Consider the following 10,242-nt stretch of genomic DNA (forward strand, 5'->3'; position numbering starts at 1 on the left):
GCTATTTACCATAAGAATTGTGTAAGCTGTAATTAATAAAAATGTATTTCTAACATTTTATCACTTCCTCTTTACTTTCTGACCTGCAGTACTATCATTAATGTGCACATTTTTAGAGGAAATTTTAAACTGTGAACTTAGGACAGTCAAGAACTAAAAACAGAACATAAACTCTCCAACCACAGTACTGAGTAGAAACATTGTTAAGCGGTACACACAATTTATTTTTTTTATGGTGACCATATGTTATCCTACATGATATATTTTTGACCATAGTGGCTGGAATGCAGTTCACCCAAAATTATATTGTCTGAGGTGACTTCCTACTTGTGTAACCCATTCATTTACATGTTAAATTTTTAATTTTAAAGAGAATATCCATTCCACCTGAAAAAAAAATGGAATACTTGTTTGGAAAAGACATTTATTTTATTGGAGTAGTGCTATTCAAAGCATCCAGTTAGAAAACTGGTATTTGTATACCTCCATTCCACAAAAGCTATTTTAAATCTGAAAGAGTATGGAATTGAGTATGCATGGAAATTCAGAAACACTATACTTACACTGTACTTTTCTGGACTTGGGTAACTGATCCATTACTTAACTGCTTGTTGTGACCAAGCCACTTGTTTTCAAAGGGACAGAAAGTGCTTGAACATAAATAGAACGCTCCCGATTGCTCTGGAAAGGGGGGGAGTAAGGAAATCATATGAAGGTGTTTTTTTTTTCCTAGGGGGAGGAGAGTAAGTCCATAATTGGGTGGGATATTATAACGGTAATAGATATACCTGAATAATTACAGGTTTCGTTATTTTATATTACTACTTTATCATTATATTACTATACAACTACGCAGATCCACATAGCTATCCAAGCTTCAAACTGGTCAAAATCGGATAATCAATATTTTCCAATACTTACCTAGCATGTAAATATGATAAGTTACTGGACCAATTAGGTGGAGCCATGTCGCTTTAGGGCGTCCGCTAAGGTCATACCAAAATAAAAAACGTAAAATAATTTAACCAATGACATGTGTGTTGCTTGGTAGAAAAGGTTTCCGCAGCCTTGGTTGAATATGCGATTGGTAAATGTTTTACAGCGTTTCCAGAGAATTGGCCAATTACATAGCCGTTTCTAGGCAGAATGCAACAATAACATTTTTCTGATTGGTACTTCGTCCCGTCTGCTCAAACTGTTTCTCCGCAGCTTTGATGCTAACGAGCACAGCGGCCTTGAATTCAGTTTATGAAGAAAAGAACTGACGGGAGGTTGAAGACAATTAACAAAGCAATATTCACTAGGCATAAGTATTATTTATCAAATAGTTCAGGAGGAGCAACATGGCTTCGGGAGGAGAGTAAGTAGTACCAGCCAAATATATTATAACCTGGTCGAAATCGCATTTATTTTTTTAGTTTCGTGAAATTGCATTTTTAATGAATCATCGTCGATGAGGATATTTTACCTCAACAAGCAGAAAACGTGTATTCAAACGTTATCGCCCGAATCAAATTTAGGACATGGTATCTGAAAGTAATAATACCTTGTATACCTAGTTATCTGGCCTGCTATTTAACGTTTATTGTTAAAAATGTGACTTCGGCCGGTGAATAACGTTAGCTAGATAGAATGCTGGTTGGCAGTCTAACGTTGCAGCGCTAGGTAACTGTTCAGCAAACCGCTAGCTAATAATTGTTGAATTCGTTTTTAGCAAACCTTTTGTCCTAGCGCATGAAATTAGTGATTATAGCAATAAATCCAGTTAGCTAGCCGTAGTCTATCCACAGACTAAAGTTCCAATTTAGGTGCTAGCTGTCTAGCTAGGCTGTTGGCCTACCGGCACAGTGTAAAGTGTAAACCGACAAAACGACTGACACTTCATGTTAACGTAGTTGCTAGAAATAGTTTATTGACGTCAAGAAACAATTGGCGTTAATGTACCACTGACCACAAAGGTGGATAATTAGGCGAAGTGCTGTTGGAAAAAATATATAGCTGGCTAATCGTAAACGCTAGACTAGCATTATTTAAGTGGGAGAGTTAGCAGTCTAGTTCTGTGCCATTGGAAATTCTACCTCGCTAGCCAACGTTAGCTAATTGAGACATTTGTGACATCAATACGCGGTTAACAATATCACCGTTTGCTAACTAACAAACAGTCCTGTTTAACACAATTGCTAGATACCACTCTACTGTGTTTATTTAGGAAGGTTTCGTTAAGACCCATTCCTCAGCATGTTAGTTTGCTACTGCTAGCTAACTAGTTTTGGTTTTTGTTTAGATGATTGGCTACGTAGCATTAGCTATTTAGGCTAGCTACCGCAGCAATATGAGCTGACTGACGTAAGCTTGCTAGCAATTAGCTAGCAAACCATATTAAAATTCAAAGTGTGTTTTGGTTAGTGCTAGACTGATACATTGAGTTTTACAAGTATTGTCTTATTGGGAACAATTTAGTAACCCAGTGTAACATTGGCGTAATTGTGTTTTGTTGCACTTTCGTATCTTTTATTGCTGTGTCATCCGGGCCTGAACTCTCGTGTCATGAATACGATGTTCACGAGCAACATGCTAGCCATGTGTGCTCCGAATAAGCTAACGTTGGTAATATTCAGCTTCGGTTAACTAGCCATTTATGATTAGTTACATTTTTCACATGCTGTAGGTAGCTAGGTAATGTAGGTTCGTTACCTAGATGGCTAACATGCCGGGCTTCAAAGCCCGTAACTTAGCTACACACGGTTTAGCTTTGCTTTGCTAGCTGCCTAGCTTTGCTGTCATCACATCCTCATTGTTTGATGAGTAATTGCCGTGCTGACTTTCAAGTCACCTGTCTAACTTAAGGAGAAATATTTAACTTGCACGACCTGGTTGTGAAAACGAAACCATTCTTTGCAACGTTGGACAGCTGGGTTTCCATAACTGATAGGGTTTGGGTACACTGAAATTACACGCAAGCACCTGATATTTATTTTCTCCCAAGCATCCGCTTCGGGGTGAAACATTTAAAACATTTATCCAACATCGATCTTGAAAGCTCGACCACTGTAAGGAATGATGGGTGTACTATATTTAGCTTAACACAAGTCAGCCCTAGGTGGTCTAAGTCATGAACAAGTCAGTTGACTAAATTAGTCCTCAAAATCATGTGTCTGTCTGAATATTTGAATTTCAGTAGTTGCATGTATGTACATTAATATTCTAGCACAAGTCTGTTGTGTTAAAGGTCACTATCCATATCATGGAAAGAAAGGACAAAAGAAAAAAAATCATGAAGTTGTTTATTTGGTACTACTCAGTGATAAAATATAGATGTATATTTGCATAACACTTGATCTATTTTTTCCCTAAACAGATCCAAAAATGATGATCTATCAACTGCAATTTTAAAGCAAAAGCATAGACCAAACCGATTGATTGTGGATGAATCGATCAATGAGGATAACAGTGTGGTCTCCCTTTCACAGGTACGCTTTTACCTTTGCCCTCTTGACCTCTTAGTATATGCGATCAGTTTAATGGGGAAATTCTCTCCATTAAATGTCAGGTGTTGTGTAGCAGCCTCTAATGTTCTGTTCAAATAAAAAAATATTTACAACGGTCTTTCAAATGCCAGTACATTCAGCACTATGAGATCATTGTTCGCATTCCCACAGCTGGAATGTATTGAGCTATGCCCATTTTCAACCCGGGCTGTGACCTGTTTCTAGTGGCCAAGAATTTCCAGATGACCCCTGCAGAGTTCCAGAGGACATAAGGCTGTGTGGTGTGCATGTATGGGTTACATCACGGGCAAGGGTGTTCCTATCAAAAATTCTTCATGCAGAGAATAACTTGGCAGTGTGACGTTGAAAGAGACCAAGCTGGACACAGCGATGCAGCCATTCTAAATGAAGCTGTACTCAGTAGATCGTTCTCCCTCTTGGACTGTGTTATGATGTTTACCCCCTTGTAGGCCAAGATGGACGAGCTGCAGCTCTTCAGGGGCGATACAGTCCTTCTGAAGGGGAAGAAGAGGAGGGAGACTGTGTGCATCGTGCTCTCCGACGACACCTGCTCCGATGAGAAAGTGCGCATGAACAGGGTCGTCCGCAACAACCTGCGCGTGCGCCTGGGAGACGTGGTCAGGTGAGGAGCTACTGTTGCCGTTAGTCTAGTAGTGGTGGCAGTGTAGTGTAATGGGTAAGGAACTGGTCTTGTAACCTAAAGGTCACAGGTTCAATTCCCAGGTAGGACAGTTGTACCCTTGAGCAAGGTTCTTAACCTGCATTGCTTCAGTATATGTCCAGCTGTATAAACGGATGCAATGTAAAAAAAGGTCTGTAAAAAGTCTGCTAAGTGCTTGTAATGTAATGTAGTCAGCATTCACATAGGTTCAGTCCTCAGGGTGTATTTTACTGCCAACATTGTCCTTATAGATGGTTGTAAAGTTCACATTCAATATTATATTTATTTTGTTTTAGGAGGGCTTGTAACTATTGTAATAATATCGATGACCAAACTTTTTGCCTGGGGGATTTCCACAGCATAGTAGTGTATATGAGTCAACAGGGCATATTTATTAAAACTGGTAGTTATAATGGGAAGGTAAGACCATTTTTTTGTCCCGTTGCAGTATCCAGCCCTGCCCAGACGTGAAGTACGGAAAGCGCATTCATGTGCTGCCCATTGATGACACAGTGGAGGGGATCACTGGAAACCTGTTCGAGGTGTATCTCAAGCCATACTTCCTGGAAGCCTATAGGCCAATCAGGAAAGGTAAACATCAGTCGAAGGTCATACCCGTGGACTAAATGCACTCTTGCTTAGAGCTCAGTAACTGGGCAGTTTCTGTCGAGCGTTTGCAAGATTTTAGCCATGTGTCTGTCTTGAGCGCTTGCGCTCATTGGTTGTCTCAACGAGGTTCATTGCTGCCCTTTTTGTAGGAGATATTTTCCTGGTCAGAGGAGGGATGCGGGCCGTGGAGTTCAAAGTGGTGGAGACAGACCCCAGCCCGTACTGCATAGTGGCCCCGGACACAGTCATCCACTGCGAGGGCGAGCCCATCAAGCGAGAGGTGGGTTATTCGTTGCACAGTGTTAGCAAACCAGCCTGTAGGGTAGGGAAGCCGGGCGCGTGAACGTGCTCTTTTTTTCTGCCAAGGACGAGGAAGAGTCTCTGAACGAGGTGGGCTACGATGACATCGGAGGCGTTCGCAAGCAGCTGGCCCAGATCAAGGAGATGGTGGAGCTCCCCCTCAGGCACCCGGCCCTCTTCAAAGCCATCGGCGTGAAGGCAAGTCGAGCGTGGCCTGAGGGCTAAGATCATTTACCGTTTAAAACGCTCAGACGCTCAACCTTATGCATCAGAGAAAACCTGAAAAGAAAATTAATACTTTGAGAGAATGAAGTCTAATCAGTGCTTTTTGTGTTGCACGTAGCCTCCACGTGGCATTCTCCTGTACGGACCCCCTGGAACTGGAAAGACCCTTATCGCGCGTGCTGTAGCCAATGAAACTGGAGCTTTCTTCTTCCTCATCAACGGTGAGCGCCTCGCTTGACTCCGGTACGTCTGTTGGTAAAACTTTCAGGAAGCGTTACCGTTTCTAACGTTTGTGAACCGCGGACGTCACCAGGCCCGGAGATCATGAGCAAGCTCGCCGGAGAGTCCGAGAGCAACCTGAGGAAAGCCTTCGAAGAAGCCGAGAAGAACGCCCCTGCCATCATCTTCATCGACGAGCTCGACGCCATCGCACCAAAAAGAGAGAAGGTGAGCAGAAAGTTCTGGAACATTGTGGACCTTACTCAGTTTGTACTCTGGTTTAAGGTGTCAGTTGGGTTAATCGGGCCTTTGACTGGAGCTTGTAGTGAGTGCCATAGCCTCACAGCTGTGATGTTCCCCTCAGACTCACGGAGAGGTGGAGAGGCGCATCGTGTCTCAGCTGCTCACCCTGATGGACGGGCTGAAACAGAGGGCACACGTCATCGTCATGGCAGCCACAAACAGACCCAACAGCATCGACCCAGCTCTCCGGCGATTCGGTTGGTTTCGTCGCCACTATAAACTTTATTATTATTTTTTTAAGTTTATGAATACTGTGTAGGACGCATTTTGGTAACTATGGCCATAAAATATTTATGCTCTTCAGTATATTACTGTAATCAGTTTCCTCCATGCGAGTCACTGAGGAACTGCAGAATTATTTTGTTTGATTATTGCTGAAGTGCATCAGATTTGGGCTCAGTTGTATGTTTGTGTGTTCAGAATTCAGACAATTTCCATGCTTTGTTCAGGTTTACTGATTATCACAATACTTGACACTTCTAAGCTGATCAGCTGCAGGTAGTTCAACTATGAAGTATATGTATAGGCATATTTGCAAAGGCTTTTAACTGTTTAATTTATTTGTTTCAAGGTCGCTTTGATAGGGAGGTGGACATTGGCATCCCTGACGCGACAGGTCGACTTGAGATCCTCCAGATTCACACCAAGAACATGAAACTGGCTGACGATGTTGATCTGGAACAGGTCTGTTCCCCCATGCCTTTAGAAGTGTTCTGCAAAGTGCTGATGTGACTGTGAAATATAATGTCAGTCACATTAGAGCCTGAATCTTCCATTTGCAGATAGATTCTGTGTTGGTTTTGTATTTTTCCCTGCACACGCTTGTGTATTTTTGGGGTTTTGGAACTGCTTGAATATAAGGGGGGGAGGGTGGGGGGAGATGGCTCCCGCTGAGCAACAGCTGCTGACGGTTTGCGGATTCCCGCTGTTCCAGGTGGCCAACGAGACTCACGGCCACGTGGGAGCCGACTTGGCCGCCCTGTGCTCAGAAGCCGCCCTACAGGCTATCCGGAAGAAGATGGACCTCATCGACCTGGAGGACGAGACCATCGACGCCGAGGTCATGAACTCCCTGGCCGTCACCATGGACGACTTCAGGGTGAGGACGACGTATATGTTAATTGCCGAGTTTTTGTGCAAGATTTTGTGCCTGTGTTATTGGCAGACTGAACATGACTTAAAATGGAGGATATTGATCTAAATTGTGGTCGTCGGTGGTCGGTCGGTCGTTTGTGAATTGACATGCTGTGGGTTGTGGAGTAGCAGAGGTGTAGATTCCCTTTGCCAGCCTGTGACCCTGTACTGTTTGGGGTTGTGTCTGCTAGTGGGCCCTGAGTCAGAGCAACCCTTCAGCCCTGAGGGAGACTGTGGTAGAAGTGCCTAACATCACCTGGGAGGATATCGGTGGACTGGAGGATGTCAAGAGAGAACTGCAGGAACTTGTACAGGTACGCATGTAGACTGTAGTCATTCAGCATGTAAACCAGGGACTTCCACAGAGAGGAGGCGTGAAGTTATGTTACTGGAACTGAACCGTTTACTTGCTCTTTTTCAGTACCCAGTGGAGCACCCAGACAAATTCCTGAAGTTTGGCATGACCCCTTCCAAGGGGGTGCTGTTCTACGGGCCACCCGGTTGCGGTAAAACTCTGCTGGCAAAGGCCATCGCCAACGAGTGCCAGGCTAACTTCATCTCCATCAAGGGCCCAGAGCTGCTCACCATGTGGTTCGGAGAGTCTGAGGCCAACGTCCGGGAGATCTTTGACAAGGTAAGACGTGAACCGCCAACCAAGATAAATCTTGTCGTTGCTCAGATCAGAGTTGGGAGTGATATTTTAACCGTTGTGCAATTTGAAGCGAATGGGGCCTTTTGGGAGCTAAGTCATCTGTGTGCTATGCTGTCCTTCCCCAGGCACGCCAGGCCGCCCCCTGCGTCCTGTTCTTCGACGAGCTGGACTCCATCGCCAAGGCCCGCGGCGGCAACGTCGGCGACGGAGGCGGAGCCGCCGACAGGGTCATCAACCAGATCCTGACTGAGATGGACGGCATGTCCAGCAAGAAGAACGTCTTCATCATCGGCGCCACCAACCGGCCGGACATCATCGACCCCGCCATCCTGCGACCCGGCAGGCTCGACCAGCTCATCTACATCCCCCTGCCCGACGAGAAGTCCCGCATGTCCATCCTGAAAGCCAACCTCCGGAAGTCCCCCATCTCCAAGGTCAGGCACAGTGCCGGGCTGCATGGTTACTGCTGCTCGTTACTTCCTCTGAGTCAAGGCCAGAATGTTTCTGCTGAGTGAATAACCCTTCCCTTGGCCTCCACCCTGCCGTAGGACGTGGACTTGGATTTCCTGGCTAAGATGACTAACGGCTTCTCTGGAGCCGACTTGACGGAGATCTGCCAGAGAGCTTGTAAACTGGCCATCAGAGAGTCCATTGAGAACGAGATCAGGAGGGAACGCGAGAGACAGACCAACCCCTCAGCCATGGTGAGACTTTGTTTTTTTTTTGTTTTTTTTTTTTTTTTTTTTTACATAAATCATTTTGGAGGTGCTATATGACAAATGAAGAATGAGCAGTTGTAAGGTAATGTCACAATATATCATGCCAGCAGCCATAACACCTTGTACCCAGTTTGTTGGAAAATTTTAACTTGCTGCTGGAAGTTGTGTTGGTTGGCTGGGGAGGGGCAGATGTGGTGGCCATCCCTGTGTGCCAAATTACCCCAGTGCCCGGGGAAGTGATGGGGACACTGTCCTGCAGGAGGTTCACAAAGAGTAGGGGGTTCCTGGCAAAATGCTGAACCTAGCTCTCATCCTGGTGCCTAATGTCCCGCAGTATAAGTGGCTCAGCAATTTCCCTCCTCCGCATTAGCCGACGTGTGGATCGCTGTTGCCACAGTCATCCCTGCGGTTGCTGCACATTAGTGGTTGTTAAATCACCGTGAAGTGTTTTGAGGTGATTAAATGCACTGTATAAATAAATCAGCCTGGAAAGGTATTAACGCTGGCCGCCGCTTGTGTGCAGGAGGTTGAAGAGGACGACCCCGTTCCCGAGATCCGCAAGGACCACTTTGAAGAGGCCATGCGCTTCGCTCGCCGCTCGGTCAGCGACAACGACATCCGCAAATACGAGATGTTCGCACAGACCCTGCAACAGAGCCGAGGCTTCGGCAGCTTCAGGTAAGGGGAACATGGCTAGTGTTAGCCACTCGTGCTAGCTGTGGCTTTGCATTTTAACAGTGCTGCTTTGATTAAGTTGTGTTATAATTTGCTCACGTAGTGCATTTTAGCATCGCAGGAAGTCAGCCTTTCGAGAGACTTCATCCATATGCTCTCTCCTCTTGAACTTTTTGGTTTCCCCATTTCTCAAGTACAAGTTCTCAAATGTGTGGAGAATATGTGAAGTGAATGACGGGTCCTCGATTCTGCATGGAACTGAATGTTGAACGCCCCTTCTGGTCCGTTGCAGATTCCCATCCAGTAGCCAGGGTGGCAGTGGACCAAGCCAGGGCTCGACCGGGGGCAACGGGGGCAACGTCTTCAACGAGGACAACGACGACGACCTCTACGGTTAGAACCGAACCGGGGGTGGTGGACCAAAACAATCCATCCAACCAGGCCACAATGTACAAAACACCAACCCGATTTCACATTTCCAGGACTCTCTTACGCTTCTTAATGTGTTTATTTTTCAAAATGCCCCCTTTTTTTCTTTTCTCTCCCCACGAATGTTGGAGAAGCATGTAGCTGCTTGTCTTTGCTGTGGTTTGCGAGAAGGTGATTATTCCAGAACATACTGGTCATTAACCAGCGGGGGTGGGGGGTGGGGGGATTTCAGTGAATATATGCACAGTAGAGCGGCTTCCCTCTCAAACGTTGTAATTCACAGCCTTTGTGAGCAGCTTTAGCAACGGGTACAGTGCTAGCCTTTACGAAAGAAAAAAAAAAAAATTGAAATTGCTAATGACTTCATTTTTTTTATGAACGTAGCATATAATGTATTACAAAGTTTGAAAATGTTGTTAAAAAATAAAATCTCACGAAACGAAACTAGCCGGTGAGTTTCTGTCAGAGATGATTTTTACTCTGTGATAAGTGTGCCCTTCCTGGTGTGTGTAGTTTGTTACTTTGTAACAAAAGTAGAATCAGTTCTCCAGTCACCCCTGGGAACTACTTGGCACAAATGTTCATTATTATACACAGTAATAAAATAAATTCTTTCTTAAAAAGCTCTTTATTTTCTTCTTTACCTGTAGACCTGTTTTGACACTAGTTGCTGCATACAACAATATTTAAATTTCTCATCTAGAATTAAGATTTTGGTGGTTAATCTATCAGATGTTCTATGTTGCCTTGCATTGGTGCAACAAAGCATAATTTAAATGTTCAGTTACAGTAAAGAAATTGCACTTT

General features: G+C 44.6%; 1 protein-coding gene across 1 annotated transcript; it reads left to right on the forward strand.

Annotated features, from left to right (window-relative positions):
- The first annotated feature begins 1,200 nt into the window (after positions 1 to 1,200).
- On the forward strand, positions 1,201 to 9,879 carry vcp (valosin containing protein). The gene is made up of 17 exons (XM_064296718.1): positions 1,201 to 1,360; positions 3,359 to 3,470; positions 3,959 to 4,131; positions 4,619 to 4,761; positions 4,929 to 5,059; positions 5,146 to 5,277; positions 5,423 to 5,525; positions 5,618 to 5,751; positions 5,888 to 6,023; positions 6,398 to 6,510; positions 6,761 to 6,925; positions 7,152 to 7,274; positions 7,382 to 7,594; positions 7,738 to 8,046; positions 8,161 to 8,316; positions 8,855 to 9,009; positions 9,299 to 9,879. The coding sequence occupies exons 1-17, from the start codon at positions 1,344 to 1,346 to the stop codon at positions 9,402 to 9,404; spliced, it is 2,421 nt and encodes an 806-aa protein (XP_064152788.1). The 5' UTR covers positions 1,201 to 1,343; the 3' UTR covers positions 9,405 to 9,879.
- The last annotated feature ends 363 nt before the right edge of the window (positions 9,880 to 10,242 follow it).

This window comes from Anguilla rostrata, chromosome 10 (assembly GCF_018555375.3).
Source record: "Anguilla rostrata isolate EN2019 chromosome 10, ASM1855537v3, whole genome shotgun sequence".
Lineage (NCBI taxonomy): Eukaryota > Metazoa > Chordata > Actinopteri > Anguilliformes > Anguillidae > Anguilla > Anguilla rostrata.

What these genes read in the sequence shown, in the direction of transcription:
- vcp (XM_064296718.1), top strand. An exon ending in CGCCTGGGAGACGTGGTCAG is followed by an intron (nt 4,132 to 4,618) that starts GTGAGGAGCTAC and finishes GTCCCGTTGCAG; the next exon opens with TATCCAGCCCTGCCCAGACG. An exon ending in CGAGGCTTCGGCAGCTTCAG is followed by an intron (nt 9,010 to 9,298) that starts GTAAGGGGAACA and finishes GGTCCGTTGCAG; the next exon opens with ATTCCCATCCAGTAGCCAGG.